The sequence below is a fragment of the Hemiscyllium ocellatum genome, chromosome 19, assembly GCF_020745735.1.
Source record: "Hemiscyllium ocellatum isolate sHemOce1 chromosome 19, sHemOce1.pat.X.cur, whole genome shotgun sequence".
Classification (NCBI taxonomy): Eukaryota; Metazoa; Chordata; class Chondrichthyes; order Orectolobiformes; family Hemiscylliidae; genus Hemiscyllium; species Hemiscyllium ocellatum.
This window is the reverse complement of record NC_083419.1, coordinates 19808169-19829262: the sequence shown is the minus strand read 5'-3', so window position 1 is coordinate 19829262 and position 21094 is coordinate 19808169. Positions and strand designations below refer to the sequence as shown.

At 41.4% G+C, this 21094-nt stretch overlaps 1 protein-coding gene across 1 annotated transcript in view; it reads right to left on the bottom strand.

Moving 5' to 3' along the window:
• The window catches only part of LOC132825046 (cathepsin E-A-like), a 58687-nt gene extending 53904 nt beyond the window's left edge, over nt 1–4783 (bottom strand). The window contains exon 1 of the mRNA XM_060840052.1: nt 4728–4783. Coding sequence (XP_060696035.1) covers nt 4728–4783 — 56 coding nt within the window. The remainder of the gene's footprint in view (nt 1–4727) is intronic.
• Nucleotides 4784–21094: the final 16311 nt, after the last annotated feature.

Here is a 21094-nt window from a genome sequence, read left to right as displayed (position 1 = left end):
TTTCCCCAATTAAATATCCTCCCATTGTGCCTGCTTCTCTCCTTCTCCATAGCTCATTGCCGAGCACCAAATCCAAAATGGCCTCTCCCTTCGTTGGCCTGTCAACGTACTGAGTTAGGAAACCCTCCTGAACACACCTTACAAAAACAGCTCCTTCCAAACCATCTGCTCGAAGGAGGTTCCAATCAACATTGGGAAAGTTAAAGTCACCCAATACAACAACCCTAGTTCATTCACACTTTTCCAAAATCTGCCAACCTATGCTTTCTTCAATCTCCCTGCTGCTATTGGGGGGCCTGTAGTAAACCCCTAATGAGGTGACTGCTCCCTTACTGTTCCAAATTTCCAAGGAGAAAGTGGGGACTGCAAATGCTGGAGATCAGAGCTGAAAAATGAAAACTGAAGAAGGGCTAATGCCCGAAATATCGATTCTCCTGCTCCTTTGATGCTGCCTGACCTGCTGCGCTTTTCCAGCAACACATTTTTCAGCTTTGTTCCTAATTTCCACCCATACAGACTCAGTAGGCAGACCCTCCTCGACAATGGTAACTTCTGTAGCTGTGATACCCTCTCTGATTAGCAGTGCTACACCCCCTCCTTTTCTTCCCCCCACCCTATTCTTTTTAAATGTTCTAAACCCTGGAACATCCAGCAACCATTCCTGCCCTTGAGAAACCCACGTCTCTGTTATGGCCACAATATCATAGCACCAGGTACTGATCCATGCACTAAGCTCATCATTTTTATTCCTGGTACTCCTTGCATTAAGACAAACACACTTTAACTGATCCCTTGGATCTTTCCCAGGAAATTCCTTCCCACTGGCTGCGCTACCTCTTGCTATTGCCTCATCTCCATCAACTCTCACCTCCGGTATATAGCTCAGAGTAAGAAGAGTCGTACTGTAAACAGAACTGTCACAGCAGAGATCCTTTCTCTTTGTGAGGCTAAGAATTTGAAAGAAAGTTCTAGAAAGATTTTGGCAGCAACACCCATTGCAAGTTACATTGATAACGATCACTACGGAATGACCTGTAACTCAAAATGCACGAATGAAAAAAGATTGGGGATTGCCGTTGCAGTTTTAAAACCGATACTGGAGAACGGATAATATTAAAAGTGAGTGTCACGGTGGCACAGTGGTTAGCACTGTTGCCTCACAGCACCAGAGACCCGGGTTCAATTCCTGCCTCAGACGACTCTCTGTGTGGAGTTTGCACATTCTCCCCAAGTCTGCGTGGGTTTCCTCCGGGTGCTCTGGTTTCCTTCCCCCCGTCACAAAGATGTGCGGGTCAGGTGAATTGGCCTTAGTATTAGGGGAATGAGTGTGGGTCGGTGTGGACTTGTTGGGCCAAAGGGCCTATTTCCACACTGTAAGTAATCTAATCTAATGGGGAAATCTCCAAATTGAAATGGATGGAAAGCAGGGGTCGACTATTTAATTTCTTTAAATAGCAAGCTCTAAAAGAACCTGTTGAACATTCTGGAAAACAGATGCTTGCAACTTTAATACGTAATAAAAATAAAGGAGAACATTTGTTATTGCTTTGTATATTTTCTTTTGCCTCCCTTAATTATATAATTCATATATTTTAAAAGGGGAATTTGTTATCATTTAATGGTCAGAAGAGAAGCCTGAGAGCTAATGAAATGAAGAAACTGGTGAGATTTATTAATTCAGTTAATTGGGTTTGAATTGGTAGTATAAACATGGGCAGCTAAAAAATCAGCAGGGTATGAGTTTTAAGAAGTGTGTTTAACTGAAATAAGATCTCACTAATGACTTGGCCTCTGTTCAGAAACATTTATCTTCTACTGTATAACATTACTAACTTAAATAGGAACAGAAAACATTGGAGAAACACTTCAGATCTGGCAGTATCTGTAGAAAGAGTTAACACTTCACGTCTGGTATGACTCTTCTTGCGAGATGTATCTGCAAGTTCACCTTGAAGCACACACCATCCTAGAATTGGAACAATATTTTTTCACTTTATTATGTCATTGGATATGAGCATGGCCAGCACTTGTTGCTATCCCTAATTGTCCTTGAACTGAGTGGTTTCCTAGGCCATTTCATAAGGTGGATATTGCTATGGGTCTGGAGTCACATATAGGCCAGATTGCAGATTTCATTCCTAAAAGGATATCACTGAATCATATCAGTGTTTACTTCAATTGATAATTTCAGTAATTGTGACGTGAAACAGCTTCATATTCCAGATTTAATAATTGAATTTAATTTCTAACAGCTGATAAAATTACTTATTGTCATTCTTTTATTGCTGGGTCAAAGTCCTGGAACAGCTTTCCAAGCAGCACTGTGGGTGTACCTACACTGAAATGACCACAGCAGTTCAAAAATGCAACTCATGTGTAGCACTACTGCCTCACAGTGCAGGGACCCGGGTTTGATTCCAGTCTCGGGCGACTGTCTGTATGGAGTTTGCATATTCTCCACGTGTCTGCTTGGGTTTCCTCCAGGTGCTACTGTTTCTTCCCATTGTCCAAACATGTGCAGGTTAGATGAACTGGCCATGCTAAATTGCCCATAGCATTCAGGGATGTGTAGATTAGGTGCATTAGTCAGGGGCAAATGTAAAAGTAATAGATAGGGAAATGGGTCTGGGTTGGATACTCTATGGAGGGTCAAAGTAGACTTGTTGGGGCAAATGGCCTGTTTCCACACTGTAGGGATTCTATGATTCCATGGTTCTATCATATTTTCAGGGGCAATTAAGGATAAGCAGTAAATGGTGGTTGTGCTAGTGATGCCCCCATCTCTTGAATGAATAAAAAATACATCCTCATGAGAAAAAGAGGCTCGGAACTCTAACACCCATTGTATGGAAAAGGATTTTCCAATTTCATGTCTGCACCAAACTTTAAGATTGTGCCCCCACATTCTGGATTTCTCCATCAAACAAAATAGTTTCATTTATTGATTGGGCAAAATGGCAGTTACCTTTCCATGTGGAAAAATGTGAGGATCGCCCACTTTGGATTCAAATCAAAATATTTTCTGAGCAGTGAGAGATGAGGAACTACAGAGGATTATTGGGATTTTGATGCCCTTGTACACACAGAGTGAAAGCTAGACACAGTTTGATGTAATTAGATTCTTTGCCAAATCTTTTAGCGTTTTGAACACTATAGTTAGGTTAGTGAAGAACCTTCTAATGCAAGGGAATACAAGCCAACTTCATGAAAATTGTCCTGAAATTAGCCCTTTAAGCTTCACTGAATTCTGTACTCAGTGCCTTTCAAGGTCAACATATTTAAAAGGTACAATATTCAAAACAGCAATATTTCCAAACAGGTCTTATGAAGGATTTATACAACTCAAACTTGCTTACTTTATTTTCCAATTCCCTTGCACTAAAGTCAATATCATTCACTGCTCTAATTTACTTTTTGTATCTGTGTATTAACAATCTATGTACATAGAGACATTAATCACTTTTCCACATTTCTCTTGCCATTTAAATATTAAAGTTGCCAATCTTCAATCTATTGTGAAAGTACCAGCTATTTCAGCCTCTTTTACCAGGGGCTGCTCAATCTTTTCGTTGCATAAAGCCCTTTAAGTACAGAGTTTCAACCTTGCCATGCACCCAATTCTGAATTTTCCATAATCTTTACTCATGAATCTGACATCAATGATGGCATCATTTTGAATAGGTCAACCCTACAATTTCTGACCAAAGCAGTTAATGCAAAATGCAAGTGCATAAATCTTCCTATAGTGCTATGATGCTTTCGCCAATATTGTTCCATATTTTGATTGTCGTTAACTTTTATAAAATGTAGTTTTACATTATTGAATTATCTTCTAAACTAATGTTTTATTTGGATGCTGTTTCATACTTTGCCATTAAACATAAGTATTTCACATTCTTCAAAGCATGCGAAGTGCAAGGAATTTCCAAACAAATGTTCCATGCACAAATATAGTGTCCAATACTCACTGGTGACTTTAAGTTATTGTTATACAATAGAAATTAACAGCAAATACAAAAATAACATTCAGTTTTTATTTCACATATTTTCATGCTAATCAAAAGACAACTAGGGCACCATTTTGAGTTCAGTACCTAACCATCAGTAATCGACTGACATTTAGAATATTCAGTTTATTTAGTTCCACTGCTATTAAAAAATTTGCACTTGTATCTGTTTAGCTAGACAAAAAACATGAACCATAGTGTAACATCAATTATGTCCCAATTTCAGAACAGAACCCTCTGCAATCGTAGGATTTACATACTGGTTGAGGATTTGCACTTCATGCCACATTTTGTTTTTATAATGAACTTTCTATTACAAGTTGCAGCAATATCATAAAATCAAAACAATGCTGATACTAAGGATCTAAAATAGAAACAGAAAGCTATAGAGAAACTCAGCAGTTTACTGTTTCGAGTCCAGTGCTTTTTATTCAGAACGCAAGTGATCCAAAGGAGAGTCATTGGACTTAAAATATCAACATGGTTAACAGTAATATTGTTCTAGTGTTTAAAACATTAATAACTCAAATGGAAACAAGACAAGAACATGAACTGCTAACTCATTAATTCTCTATTGTACCTTTACAATTAGACTTTATCCAGTCTTCTAGAAAGATCCATATTAGTTTATTTCTGTCTAGGTGAATTTTTCAAGTTATGTATTTGACTCGAGATAATACATTCACTTCTGTACCTTTAAAACAATCAGAAATCACTCACCTGATGACAGATTCGGTAAAGTAGATTGAAACTAAAACTATTATTAACCACTTCATTTCTGCTTTGACAGAACAGATGTAACCGGAGCTGGTCACCTCACTGCAGGTCAGTAACATTGAGTGGCGCAGTGAATTTATTGAACTTTCTTCAAGACCCCGTGGTAGACACGGTAAACAAAAGGCATCGTCACCGTTTGGCAGTATGAAGTCCACAGGTTACATTATGCAATAGTAATTCTGTGGTTTGAAGTTTTCATGACTTCAAAATGTGGGCTTGTGGGCAGCACGGTGGCACAGTGGTTAGCACTGCTGCCTCACAGCGCCAGAGACCCGGGTTCAATTCCCGACTCAGGTGACTGACTGTGTGGAGTTTGCACGTTCTCCCCGTGTCTGCGTGGGTTTCCTCCGGGTGCACCGGTTTCCTCCCACAGTCCAAAGATATGCGGGTCAGGTGAATTGGCCATGCTAAATTGCCCGTAGTGTTAGGTAAGGGGTAAATGTAGGGGTATGGGTGGGTTGCACTTCGGTGGGTCGGTGTGGACTTGTTGGGCCGAAGGGCCTGTTTCCACACTGTAAGTAATCTAATCTAATCTAAAAAAAAGCCACTGTATTCTAAACAGCGTTTGGTCTAATCTTGGCATCTGTTTTTCAGTTTGGTGCATTTGCTTCCAAGCTGCTGCCCTGAAGACATCACTGACACTTAATGGGAGCATCTTCCAAGTGCTTTGCACCACTCTCCAGTACCGAGAAGTGCCTAAAAATAAGCTAAACCCTTTTTTCAAAAAATAATTTCTTGGAAGAGCAGCTAGATCGATAAGATGTTTTGATGCTGTTGATTTATGTAGAGTTCAAATCTCTTTTTATTTGTTCCTTTTAAATAATTGCTACATTATTTAAGTAGTAGGGAGATGCATTATTCTTTGTAATTGATTCCTGCAAATTGAAAACTCACTTTAGGAATGTCATTTAAAAAGCTGGTAATTATATGAATAGAGTCACAGAGTCACAGAGATGTACATCACGGAGACAGACCCTTCGGTCTAACTCGTCCATGCCGACAAGATATCCCAACCCAATCTAGTCCCACCTGCCAGCACCCGGCCCATATCCCTCCAAACCCTTCCTATTAGTATACCCACCCCGATGCCTTTAAAATGTTGCAATTGTACTAGCCTCCACCACTTCCTCTAGCAGCACATTCCATACATGTACCACTCTTTGCATGAGAAAGTTGAGTATCTTCTATAGTTTTTTTTTATATAGGTCTCTTTTATATCGTTCCCCTGTCACCCTAAACCTATGGTCTCTAGTTCTAGACTCCCTCACCCCAGGGAACAGACTTTGTCCATTTATCCTATCCATGCCGCTCATGATTTTGTAAACCTCTGTAAGGTCACTCCAAAACAATAGTTTTATTTAAAATATGTTCATTTGATGTTGGCATCGCTGGTTGCTTCAGCATTTACTGCCCATCCCCAATTGTCCAGAAGAAGTGAGGACTGCAGATGCTGGAGATCAAAATCAAAAACTGTGGTGCTGGAAAAGCAGACAATCAGGCAGCATCTGAGGAGCAGGAAAGTTGACGTTTCAAGCATCAGGCCTTCATCAGGAATGTTGGTGGCGCCCAAGGAGGCTGAGAGATAAATGGAAGGGGGTGGGGCTGGGTGAGGGTAGCTAGGAATGCAATAGGCAGATGAAAGTGGGGGGTCAAATGATAGTGATAGGTCAGAGTAGAGGGTGGAGCGGATAGGTGGGAAGGAAGATGGACAGATAGGACAGTTCAAGAGGGCATGCTGAGTTGGACGGTTGGATCTGGGATAAGGTGGGGAAAGGGGAGATGAGGAAACTGGTGGCACCTACAGTCAGACCTCACCACTAGGGATATATTTCCCTCCCCACCCCTTTCAACATTCCACAGAGACTATACCCTCTGTGACTCCCTTGTTCGGTTCATGCTCCCCCAACCCCCAATCCCACCCCCCCCCCCATCCCACCCTCCACTCTCAACACCTTCCTTGCCACTGCAAGAGGTGTAAAACATGCAACCATACCTTCCCCCTCACCCTCATCCAAGGCCCCAAAGGATCCTTCCACATGCAGCAGAGATTTTCCTGCACCTCCAAACAGCTCATCTACTGTATCCATTGCTGTAAATGTGGTCTCCTTTACACTGGGGAGACAGGACGCCAACTTGCGGAATGTTTCACAGAACATGCCTGAGACACACGAACTAAAAAATCCCACTGTGCTGTAGCCAAATACTACAACTCCCCCTCCCACTCCGCCAAGGACATACAAGCCTTGCCACCCGACGCCTGGAGGAAGAACACCTTGCCTTCCACCTTGGGACCCTCCAACCACAGTGTTGATTTCATCAGTTTCCTCATTCCCGCCCCCCCCCCCACCTTATCCCAGATCAACCCTCTAACTCAGCACCGCCCTCTTGAACTGTCCTTCCTGTCCATCTTCCTTCCCACCTATTCGCACCACTCTTCTCTCCAACATATCACCTTCACCCCACCTTCATTGATCTATCGCCTTCCCAGCTACCTCCCCCCCCAGCCCCACTCCCCTCCCATTTATCTCTGTGCCCCTTTGGGCACTCTCCCCTCCACATTCCTGATGAAGAACTGAGGCTCGAAACATCGACTTTCCTGCTGCCTGGCCATCTGTGCTTTACTAGCACTACACCAACTGTCCAGAGCACAGTTAAGAGTCAGTCACATTGCTCTTACTTGGAATGACATGCAGGCTAGAAGATAAATGCAGCAGAGTTCCTTCTCTTAAAGGTCATTTAACCAAATTGGATTTTCTTATAACAATCAACATGGTTGCCAGATATTTTAAACAGACAATTTTAAATCAGCCATGGTGGGATTTGTACCCATAACACCAGAACAGTAGCCTGGTCTCTGGACTACTAATCCAGCGACATAACCATTATCTTTTTTATTGTCCTTCCAAACAGGTGTTGCACTTATCATGAGAATTTTGAGTTAAAGTAAGTATAGATCAAAAGACTTTTTTTAAAAAGATGCATACCTGTTAGATCCTATGTCTGTCCACTATATTTGCTTTTTGCGTTTAGTTACGTTATGATGTTTGTATGGTCACATGCCATCTTAATGTCAACCGTATGGAAAATCTTGCTGCTTGTGTAAGCAGAACAGTTGTTGTGAGGAGTCCTGATGGGTAGGTAGGGACTCACCCACTAGGCTGTGGATTCTTGGTAACTCTGTGCTTGCCCAATGGGGAAAGTTCCGGCTGAATGGTATCACTTTTCTACAAGGAATGTATTAGAACATAGAACAGTACAACACAGACCTTCGACCCTTGATGTTGTGCTGACCTCTTATCGTATTCTAAGATCAAACTAGCCTTCATACCCTTCAATTTACTATCATCCACGTGCCTCTCCAACAGTGCTTAAATGTCCCTAATGTCCCTAATGTATCTGACTCTATTACCACCACTGACAGTGCATTCCATGCACTCACTACTCTTTGTGTAAAGAACCAACTTCTGACATTTCCCCTGCACCTTCCTTCAGTCACCTTAAAATTATGTCCCCTCATGATGGTCATTTCTCTGTGGGAAAAAGTCTCTGAATATTCACTCCATCTATGCCTCTCATCATCTTGTACACCACTATCAAGTCATCTCTCACCCTTCTTTGCTTCAAGGATAAAACCCCTAGCTCCCTTAACTTTTCTTCATAAGACAAGCCATCCTAGTAAATCCCCTCTGCACCTTCTCTAATGCTTCCATATTCTTCCTCTAAAGAGGAGACCAGAACTGAACACAGTATTCCAACTGTGGTTTAACCAGGGGTCTGTAGAGCTGCAGCGTGACCTCAGGGCTCTTAAATTCAATCCCCCTGCTAATGAAAGCCAAACACTATCCTCTTTCATAACAACCCTGTCAACTTGGGTGGCAACTTTGAAGGTATTACTGTTATGGACCAAGCCAGACCCCCTCAAAACATTTCAAGAAAGTAGCCTGGACCCTAACTTTGCTGGTTGTTTTAAGCAGGTGTAGTGTGGATATTCCAGCTGGTCAATCCACTTAGTTTTAAACAGAACAGATTTATTTACCAGATTACTGAATGAAACAAAAATAAAAAAGAACAGAATACAGAATAACAGATTATCCCAACTTAATGTTGCTGATCCAAATACTTGCAACAATCCCCATAAACAGCCCTTGGCAAAAAAGATAAAGGAAACACAGGGTCTTACAGGAGAGAGAGAGAGAGAGAGAGAGAGAGATGGCAGACAGGTTCAGCAGGGAACACTGTCTTCTATGTAGCTGCTTCTGGGAGCAGCAGCCTCAAACTGACTGATTGTTTTCAGTGAACAACCAGACTGCTAAAACCAAACCTAACCAGAGCAAAGCTAAGCTTGGAGAACTGGTCACTCCACTTTCATTGTACAAGTGTTTCTTTTAAAAACCTGAAAGCCTTTCATATTGGCCCTAAAACCCATTGAAAACCAGACTTTTCGGCATTGCTGCTTTTACAACCTCTCTGAAAAATAATGGCTAAGGACAGCATAACCTTGTTAAAGGAATAGCATCGTCACAATTATCCAGATCTGGTGCATCCATGCATGACTGGTTTGACAGATTTATTTTTACGTTAGGGATGTTCATATACTTCATGTAATGTTGGATAATCTTGGTGATGTGAAGAGCCATCCTTATAGCAGAAGAGCACTGAGGAAGGGTCACTTGACCTGAAACCTTAACTCTGATTTCTCTCCTTAGATGCTGCCAGACCTGCTGAGCTTTTCCAGCAATTTCTATTTTTGTCTCTTACAGCAGAAATGTCCTGCAGGTTAGCCTAGCTAGATGGTATGGTGACAAGCAACTCTCTAGTGAGAAACATGCAGCAAAGATATCATTCATCTGATGTGCCCAGATAGAAGTGTGGTGCAGGATACTGTTGAATATAAATAGCACATCAGGTGTTGATGCATGTGCATTTGATGTCCTGTCATGACTACATTTTCCTCATTTCATTGTGTGTAAACACCTCAAAGTAATTTCCATTGTAAATATATTATTTGTTGCAATTTCAACAATTGTGCCAGCCAGCACAATATTGGGGAAAATCTGGAAGAAAAAATACTCATGCCTAAATTGCACTAGATTAGATTAGATTAGATTACTTACAGTGTGGAAACAGGCCCTTCGGCCCAACAAGTCCACACCGACCCGCCGAAGCGCAACCCACCCATACATATACCCCTTACCTAACACTACGGGCAATTTAGCATGGCCAATTCACCTGACCCGCACATCTTTGGACTGTGGGAGGAAACCGGAGCACCCGGAGGAAACCCACGCAGACACGGGGAGAACGTGCAAACTCCACACAGTCAGTCGCCTGAGGCGGGAATTGAACCCAGGTCCCTGGCGCTGTGAGGCAGCAGTGCTAACCACTGTGCCACCGTGCCGCCCTACTTTACAATTAAATAATAATGCCTTGAATGAAAATTAAGCACTGGAGTCATAGAATCATAGAGAGGTACAGCACAGAAAAAGACCCTTTGGTCCAACCCGTCCATGCCAACCACACATCCCAACCCAATCTAGATCTAACTGCCAGCATTCGTCCCATATCCCTCCAAACCCATCCTAATCATATACCCATCCAGATGCCTTTTAAATGTTGCAATTATACTAGCCTCCACTACATCCTCTGGCAGGTCATTCCCAACACGTACCACCCTCTACGTGAAAAGGTTGCTCCGTAGGTCTCTTTTATATCTTTCTGCTCTCACCCTAAATCTATGCCCTCTAGTTCTGGACTCCCCCACCTCAGGGACGAGACTTTGTCTATTTATCATATCCATGCCCCTCATGATTTTATACACTTCTATAAGGTCACCCCTCAGCCTCCGACGCTCTTATCTTTATTAGGAAGGTCATTGTATGAAACACAAGTCCATTTTTGTGGTGAGCTGAGTAATAATGGGGATAAATATAAGACATGAGACTTTAACTGGGGTTTGATCAATATAATGTGTATATCATTTTGAGGCAGAAGGCCATCAACGCATATTCCCGTCTCGCCGTTTTCTATGCTGTGAAGTTCAAATTGCATGAACCAAATACTCTTCCAGCATTCATCTTTATCACTGCATCATAAGATAATATTCAAAAGTCTAGAGTCTCAGAGTCTCAGATCTGGCACACCTTCTGAGTTAAATCTGAATAATATAATTGGATTTTGAAAAAATGTCATCCATTCAGAAGATTTTTTTCATTAAGTTGCAAATGCATTAAACCCTATGTATTTCTAAGTGTAGGATAAAATGATAACTGTGAAAATCTCAACTGGTAGTTAAGATCAGTGATATATTTGGCAGCTTGGTTACCATCTTGCTATGAAAATTAATTTTCTGGATATTTTTATCTCATAAGGAAACCCTTACATTTTTCTATATTATTTGATTTTGTATCAACAGTATTGATTTGTAACCTTCACTTGCAATCTGTTGGTTCAGCACTAAAGGGACATCTTGACCTGCTACTGCTGATAGGACATTGCGATACAGCATGTTATGTTTACTAAATTCAACAAAGTATTGGGAATGTAAACAAGCTACAGGAAAATTAACTATTGTAGTGTCAGCATATGTGCAGTGAACGTTTATGCATTTGAAAATTTTCACTCTGGGCACTATTTTAAAAATTGCATAATATACAGGAACAAAGCTAATGGGATTCTTTATTTAACGTTTATTTTGTAGTGTATACCTTGGCTCAATAATTGCACCCTTGCCTCATGGGTTCAGGTCCAATTCAGGGACGTTTGCACATAATCGAGGGTGACACTTCAGCAACATCTCTTATGTGAAATATCAAGTGTGGATCCTCTCTGATCGTTTGGGTGATATAAGGCATTTCATAGCACTATTTGAATGGGGGAGCTGGAGGGCACTTGGGGATGGAGTTCTTCCAATCTGATGGCCAAAGTTTAGTTCTCAACACACTACTAAAACACATATTGCTTCTTGCGAGATCTTGATGTGCATGAACTGACTGCTATACTTGTTAACATTTCAACAGTAATGTTGAAACACTGTTCTCCTGTGATGCAAAGCTCATTGGCAGTTATGAGGGTGAGAAAGGTACTATGGAAATGCTATCTATTCATTTCTATTGACTTGCTGTGTGACTGAGTTCATTGTTTTTAATACTTGGTACTTGTTAGCCTTTAGTTACTTTATTTTGACAGAACTGGAATTATGTTTAGAACAACTATGTATAGAAAGAAGCACAGTAATAAATATTCAGCATTCTTGGATTATAGCTACATAAGCTTCTGAGTGCACTGCTTTTGAACAGATAGTCTAAAAGCCTTGTTATAGGTACAACATTTTAAAATTAACCTTTTGAGAAGTGTTACTGTGTACCCAGGATTTAGATGCTTCAGGTGTGATGGAAAGAGATGTAAAAAGAATGGGGGAGTTGCATTACTTGTAGAGGAGTATTTCACAGGTGTACTGATGGAGGATACATCAGACGACTCAGAGAGGCAGTATGGGTAGAACTCAGGAATAGGAAAAAAAGTTAAATCAAACTGCTGGGGGTTTAACTACAGGCCTCCCAACAGCCAGTGGGAGATAGATGAGAGAACATGTAGACAGATTTTAGAAAGATATAAAAATGGCAGGGTTGTTGTTATGGTTCATTTTAATTACCCCTGTATTAACTAGGAATTGTGGGCTTAGACAGTGCAGAATTTGTAAGAACAATTCAGGAGGGTTCCTTGATACATTATGTAATCAGTCCAATCAGAGAAAGACCTAATTTAGGGAAATTAGCCCAGCCTGGTGAGTGAGGTTTCAATGGGGGATCATTTCAGGAGAGGTGACTATTATACTGTGCATTTTAAGATACTCATGGATAGAGATAACAGCACTCCTTGGGTGAAGGTGTTAAACTGGGGGAAGGCAAACTACAACAATATTAGGCAGGAACTGGAGAGTATTGATTGGAGGTGGCTGTTTGAGAGTAAATCCACATTGGACATGTGGGAGTATTTCAAATGTCAGTTGATAGAGTTCAGGAGTGGCGTGTTCCTGTGAGAATGAAGGATAGGTATGGCAAGTTACATGAACCTTGGATGACAAGGGATGTTATGACCTTGGTCAAAAAGAAAAAAGAAGCATACGTGAGGTCCAGGAGGATGGGAATTGACAAAACCCTTGAAGTATACAAATCGGAAAGAACTTAAGCAAAGAGTAGAAGGACTGAAAGGGTTAATGAAAAGTCATTAGCAAACAGGATTAAGGAGAATCCTAAAGCTTTTTATACTTATATAAAAAGCAAGGGGGTAGCCAGGGAAAGGGTTGGCCCACTCAAGGACAAAGAAGGGAATGTATGTGTGGAGCCAGAAGAGGTCTTAGACGAGGTCTTAAATGAATACTTTGTATCGGTATTTACCAAAGATGAGGAATTGGTGGAGGATGATCTCAGGGAAGGGAGTGTCAAATTTCTAAGCCACGTTGCTATTAAGAAGGAAGCGGTGTTATGCATCTTTTAAAAAGTATTAAGATAAATAGGTCCCTGGGTCCTGATAGGATATACCCCGAATATTGAGGGAGGCAAGAGAACAAGTTGCTGAAGCATTGATGGACATTTTTGTATCCTCCTTGGCCACAGATGAATTCCCAAAGGGTCGGAGAACAGATCATGCTGTCCCATTGTTTAAAAAGGTTAACAGGGACAATCCAGGAAATTACAGGCCTGTGAGCCTCACACCAGTGGTAGGGAAATTATTGGAGAAGATTCTCAGAGACAAGATCTATAAGCATTTAGAAGCAAATGGACTGATTTGCAATAGATGGCATGGTTTTATGTGGGGCAGGTTGTGCCTCGCTAACTTGATAGAGTTTTTTGAGGACGTGATGAAGATGGTTGATGAGGGAAAAGCGGTTGATATTGTCTACATGGACTTCAGTAAAGCCTTTGACAAGGTTTGCCTCAAGGCAGACTGGTACAAAAGATAAAGATACATGGTATGGGGTAAGTTGGCAAGATGATTACAGAACTGGCTTAGTCATAGGAGACAGAAAGTAGTGGTGGAAGGATGCTTTTTGGAATGCAGGGCTGTGACTAGTGGTGTTCTGCAGGGATCATTGCTGGAACTTCTCTGTTTGTGATTTACATAGATGATTTGGAGGAAAATGGAGCTGGTCTCACTAGTAAGTTTGCGGATGATACAAAGATTGGTGGAGTTGTGTATATTGAGGAGGATTGTCAGATAATGCAATGGGATATAGATCAGTTGGAAGCATGAGCAGAGAAATGGCAGATGGAATTTAATCCAGACAAATGTGAGGTGATGCATTTTGGAAGGTCTCATACAGGTGGAAATCATACAGTGAATGGTAGAACCCTTAGGAGTATTGATTTACAGAGATATCTGGGTGTGGAGGTCCATAGATCACTGAAAGTGGCAGCGCAGGTAGATGAGGTAGTAAAAAAGGCCTAGGGTATGCTTGCCTTCATTGGAAGGGTCATCTATAGGGATAGACAAGTTATGCTGCATCATTATAGAACTTTAGTAAGGCCACACTTGGAATATTGCATACTATTTTGGTCACCACAATATTGGAAGGATGTGGATGCGTTGGGAAGGGTTCAGAAAATGTTTACCAAGATGTTGCCTGGTACGGGACATTTTAGCTATGAAACAAATGTTGGATAGACTGTGTTTTCACTGGAATACAGGAGTTGAGGGGTGAGTTTTGCACCAGTGTTTACTATTGAGAAGGCTGTGGAAGATAAGGATTGTGGGGAAATGGATGGTGACATCTTGAAAAATGTCCATAATACAGAGGGCGAGGTGCTGGATGTCTTGAAATGCATAAAAGTGGATAAATCCCCAGGTCTCGATCAGGTGTACCCTAGAACTCTGTGGGAATTGAGGGAATTGATTGCTGGGCTCCTTGCTGAGGCCTTTGTATCTTCGATAGTCACAGGTGAGGTGCCAGAAGACTGAAGGATGGCTAACGTGGTGCCACTGTTTAAGAAAGGTGATAAGGACATGCCTGGTGAGTCTGACATCAGTGGTTGACAAGTTGTTGGAGGGAATCCTGAGGGACAGGATGTACATGTATCTGGAAAGGCAAAGACTGATTAGGGATAGTCAACATGAGTTTGTGTGTGGGAAATCATGACTTACAAACTTGATTGAGTTTTCTTGAAGAAGTAACAAAGAAGATTGATGAAGGCAGAGTCGTAGATGTGATATCTATGGACTTCAGTAAAGCGTTCGACAAGGTTCCTATGGTAGACTAGTTAGCAAGGTTAGATCTCATGACGAGCCATTTGGATTGAAAGACTGACAGAACTGGCTCAAAGGTGGAAGACAGAGGGTGATGCTGGAGGGTTGGAGGCCTCAGATTGGAGGCCTGTGACCAGTGGTGTGCCGTAGGAATCAGTGCTGGGTCCACTACTTTTCATCATTTATATAAATGATTTGATATGTACATAGGAGGTATAGTTAGTACGTTTGCAGACGATACCAAAATTGGAAATGTAGTGGACAGCAAAGAAGGTTACCTCAGATTGCAATGGGATCTTGATCAGATTGGCCAAGAAGTGGTAGATGTAGTTTAATTTGGATAAATGTGAGGTGCTGCATTTTCGGAAAGCACATCTTAGTAGGATTTATATACTTAATGGTAAGTTCCATGAGTGTTGCTGAACAGAGACCTTGGAGTGCAAGTTCATAGTTCCTTGAAAGTGGAGTCACAGATATATAGGATAGTGAAGAACACATTTGGTATGCTTTCCTTTATTGGTCAGAGCATTGAGCTGGGAGGCCATGTTGCGGCTGTACAGGACATTGGTTAGGCCACTTTTGGAATATTGCATGCAATTCTGGTCTCCCTCCTGTTGGAAGGCTGTTGTGAAACTTGAAAGGGTCCAGGAAAGATTTACAAGGATGTTGCCAGGGTTGGAGGATTTGAACCAGAGGGAGAGGCTGAATCGGCTGGGGTTGTTTTCCCTGGAGTGTCAAAGGCTGAGGGGTGACCTTATGGAGTTTTATAAAATCATGAGAGGCATAGATTGGGTAAATTGACAAAGTCTTTTCCCAGGGGTGGGTGAGTCCAGAACTAAAAGGCATAGGTTTAGGGTGAGATGGGAAAGATATAAAAGGTACATAAGGGGCAACTTTTTTCCTACAGAGAGTGGTGTGTGTGTGAAATGAGCTGCCAGAGAAAGTGGTGGAGGCTGGTACAATAACAACATTTAAAAGGCATCTGGGTGGTATACGAATGGGAAGGTTTAGATGGATATGAGCCAAGTGCTGGCAAATGGGACTAGATTAGGTTAGAATATCTGGTCTGCTTGGACAATTTGGACTGAAGGGTCTGTTTCTGTGCTATGACTCTAGGATAGACATTTATAAGATTGTGAATAGCATGGATAGAGTGGTAAGTCTGAGGCTTTTTCCCCAGTGTGGAGGGGTCAATTACTCGGGGAAACAGGTTCACGGTGCAAGGGGGGAGGAGTTTAAAAGGGAAGTGTGAGGCACATTTTTCACATAAAGGGTGGTTAGTGCCCGGAATGCATTGCCAGAGGAGGTGATGGAAGCAGACACAACTGAAGCATTCAAGAAGCACCTGAATGAATACATGAATAGGAAGGGAATAGAAGGGCATGGATCCTGTAAGTGAAGATAGTTTAATATGAAAGAGCAAAATGTGTCAGTGCAGGTTTGTACAAAGTTAAAAATCACACACCAGGTTATAGTCCAACAGGTTTATTTGGAAGCACTAGCTTTCGGAGCGCTGCACCTTCATCAGGTGGTTGTGGAGTATAAGTTCATAAGACACAGAATTTATAGCAAAAGTTTAGAGTGTTGGTAACTGAAATTATATATTGTAAAAGACATGGATTGTTTGTTAAGTCTCTCATCTTTTAGAATGACCATGTTAATTTCAGTTCTTTCATATGTAAATTGCAAAACCTTTCTAAAAGGTACATTCTCAAGTGAACTTTAACAATTGGTGTCATGTCAGCCCAGATAAGGTGTGAAGTACCCTGTGTGAGACTGTTTGTGCCACAATGGTCAGACTGATTCTAATCTAGAAAACGGATTTACAGAATCTTACATGGAGTCATGCAGTTTTTGAGCAAAGCAAAATGTAATTCTGCAAATACAATTCACCCCACAAATGTATCTGTGTATGTGTGTGGGGGTGAGGGGTGGTTATGAGTGTCTGTGAGAGAGTGTGTGTGTGTATGAGTGTGACTGTAAAGGGGTAAGTCTGTGAGAGGGTGCATGTGTGAGTGTATGAGAGAGGATCTGGTGAGTGTATGAGAGGGTGTGTGTCTAAAGGAGTGTCTGTATGCGACTGTATGTATATGCAATGGGGTCACCTGTAGTGTGACATGAACCCAAGGTTTGGGAAGTCAAAAGGCCTCTTCCTGTTCTGTATTATTTTTTATATCTCTGCAGCACACAGCTCCTGGCTCAGAAGTTGTCACTCCACCAATAAGAGCCCCTCACTTTGATACAGATACATTATTTTCCTAATTAACCAGTTCACAGTTATTGGTTATACACTTTTTCAGCCATTAGGGCTTGAACGCAAGCCTTCTGGTTCATTGGTTCACTGCACCACATGAACCCGTTGGTGTCTTACTAATCAGGTTAAAATGTATACATGTTATTCTAGGAAGACAGCAATTGTATAATTAATTATGACATTATTGCAATGAGCATTATTCGTGTTAGAATCTCTTGTGAGTAGGCCATGAATTGAAATTCCAGGGGAAGAAGTAAATGGATGATTTAAAAAACAGGGGACTAATTGAGCAAGACAGATATCGCAAATTTATTGTTCTCACTTTAAAGTTAATAAAACGTCCCTGCGTGAATACAGCGCTCTTTATATTCTGACATATGGTATATTCTGTCGTTACCTCTGATTAAAGGTAGCACACAAAAATACCAGCCGGGTGTTTCTGCTCGGTAACGCTGATTTTTAACTTGATGCATTTTGCCTGAAATCCGCAAAAGAATTGTGGAATTTTAAGCACAAATTCCACTCAATGCATCTCGTGACTCTTTGCAAAAAAAACATTCAATCTGGCCAAGCTGCCAGCATGAATGAATCACCGCTGAGAGTTTATATTCACCAGGCTCGTTTGCAGACCTCTGAACAGATGAAAAATTACGCTGACTCGACTTGGTGCAAGGAAATAGGACTGTTCTAAGAGCTTTTAAATGTTTACTTTTAATTGCACCAAGAAACCGACCACTCCTCCCGCTATAACCGACGTTTTATAGAAAGTTATTCATGTAAAGTCAGATCGCTCGCAAACAGTGATTAAAACATCATTTTTGCAATGAATCCATTTTCAACTGCATTAATCAAATGCCAACCATTTACCGCTTGCAAATACATCATAGAGTATCTTTTTTCAAAACTATCAAGGCAGATTTTGTGTTCGGCGACATCTAAATAATTTTAAGGTACTGGTGGGAAAAAAAATTCACTCCTCGAAATGACATCTCCGATTGTGTCAGACTGGAAATGCTACTGCCTGACCTGTGAGAGGATATGAATTGAGCGAAAACAGGCAACTGAGCAAAATAAAGGCAGGTGGAATCGAGGTGCAGTTGACTGCACCTGAAGTAGATGGTGCTGCATAGATTATATTGAAAAAGCAGAGGATTGAATATAACTACAAATCTTAGTCGAGTTGGGTTTTCAATGTGTCCAATCAAAGCAGAACTCCATTCGCTCATAAGCTGAAATCTACACTATAGTTTGAACACTATAACATGAGGCAATGGAGCTGGTGCCTTGATTAAATCGAAATTGGTTTGATTTCACTTTGATTACCAGTCTAATCACAGAGAGATAAAGAGAGAAATTGTGAACTCAGGAGGTTCAAATGCTTTGAGGGTGATCCTTAGAAGGACACAGAAGACTGCAAAAGAAAGAAAGATGGCTGCAAAATATTCTAACCCCATTTTGAAACAATCCATTAATGTATCGAGGCATGTCTAGGGATAAAGCAGGTCCATAAAATTGCTTCAAATTGTCTGCAGAATGAGGGTAAGCATGTTCATGTTGGTAGAATACAGATTTAGGACTAACATTTACGAGTTCTTCACACACCGGGTGACCTATACATGGAGGGAGCTTTTAAATTGAGGCAAAATTCTGGAACATTTAAATAGAATTTGGTTGGGATTTCTTTCTGCTCTGTGGGCAACATTAGCAAAGCCACCGTTTGTTACCTCTCCCTGCTAGATCATGTCAGATGGCAGTGAATAATCAACCACACTGGCATAGGTCTGGAATCAGCCAACTAAGTTTCCCTCACTAAATTAGTTCCACCTGCCTGCACTTGGTCCACATCCCTGTAAACCTTTCCTATTCACGTACTGTCCAAATGTCTTTTAAATGTCGTAACTGCAACTGCATCTATCACATCCTCTGGCAATTCATTCCTCACATGAACTACCCTCTGGGTGAAAACGTTGTCCCTCAAGTCCCTTTTAAATCTTTCTCTTCTCATCTTAAACCTATGCCCTCTGATTTTGAATTCCCCCATCCTAGGGAAAAGACCTTTGCTATTCACTTTATCTATGCCCCTCATGATTTATAAACCTCTATAAGGTCAACCCTCAACCTCCTATGCTCCAGTGGAAAAGTCCCAGCCTTTCTTTATAACTCAAACCCCCCCCCAGTCCCGGCAATTGCTTTTTTGAACTGTCCCCAATTTAATAATATCCTTCCTATAGGTAGGGTGACCAGAACTGTACACAGTATTCTAAAAGTGGCCTCATCAGTGTACTGTATAAACACAACATGACATTGCAACTCCTATTCTCAATGGTCTGAGCAACGAAGGTAAGCATGCTAAATGCCTTAACAACCTGCAATTTTCAAAGAATTACGTACCTGAACCCCAAGGACTTTCTGTTCGACAGCATTACAGATCGACATCCTGGGTTCTACATTAACCTAATTACCATTGGGTTCATCTTACCAAAAGGCAATACCTCACATTTATCCAAAATTTTATCTGCTACTTCTCAGCCCATTGGCCCAATTAATCAAGGTCCCCTTGTAATCTTAGATAACTTTATTCACTGTCCACCAATTTTGGTGTCATCTGCAAACTTACTCACCAAGCCTCCTAAATTTTCATCCAAATCTTATATAAATCACAAACAAAAGTGGACCCTGTACCAATTCCTGTGCCACACTAGTGGTCACAGTCCTCCAGTCCAAAACAATCCTCCACCAACACCACCCTCTGACTCCTACCATCAGGCCAATTTTGAATCCAATTGGCAAGCTTTCCCAGAATCCCATGTGATCTAACTTTACTAACCAGGTTCTGCCATGCCTTGTCAAAGGCTTTACTAAAGTCCATGTAGGCAATGTCCACCACTTTGCCTTCATCTAACTTTTTGATCATGTCGTCAAAAAATTCACTGAAGTTAGTGAGATACAATTTTCAATGCATACAGGCATGCTGATATCCCTAACCAGTCCTTGCCCCTCAACAGGTATGTAAATTCTAAAGGATATTAGTGAACCAGCTGGATTTTTTTGACAATCCAGAATGGTTTCATGGTCACGTTTCATGGCTTTTAATTACAGGTTTTTAAAATCGAAATCAAATTCCATCATCTCCCATGGTGGAGTAGGAAATTGGGGCCCTACTACATTACACCAGGATTAATAGTCCAGTAATAATTCCTCTGTCCTTTAGAGGGTATAATCCACGTTGGTCAGACCGTTAAGGAATGGGAGTAGGCCATTCGGCCCCTCAAGCCAGCTTCACCATTCAATACGATCGAAAATGCGTTATCTTGATCTAGGATTTGGTGGAATCGATTCGTTTCTGGCAGACGTGATCAAAATGCAAACGGTGGTGGAATCGAGTTAAGGCGGGGTGAGGGGAGCAGCCATACATGCGCAACAAGAAAATATCGCAGGCTCTTGTTCAGAGAAGATGATGAGAGGCAGCTCTGGCTGGAATGTCTCTCCTGCCTTTGCCAGCTGTTGTGTCAGCATTTCCTACAAACCCTGTGGTGTGGCGCACCAGACAGAAAATAATAGAGTTTCATTGATAAAAACGAGTGCTTATAAAATCTCCACGTTCACTCTGCGACATTTCCTAATTTGTGGAGAAGCAAGTTAAGGAAAATGATGCTGAGGATTTGACTTGAATTAAATGTTGCCTGAACTTTGAAAAATCGAGTTATGTGTGACAGACCTGGCCGCATAACAGCGTTTCAGTGGAGTGTGATTTATAGCCGACTGCTTTCAGGTTTGGCAAATATCTCTGACAAGAGCAGCACTTAGCTCTGTA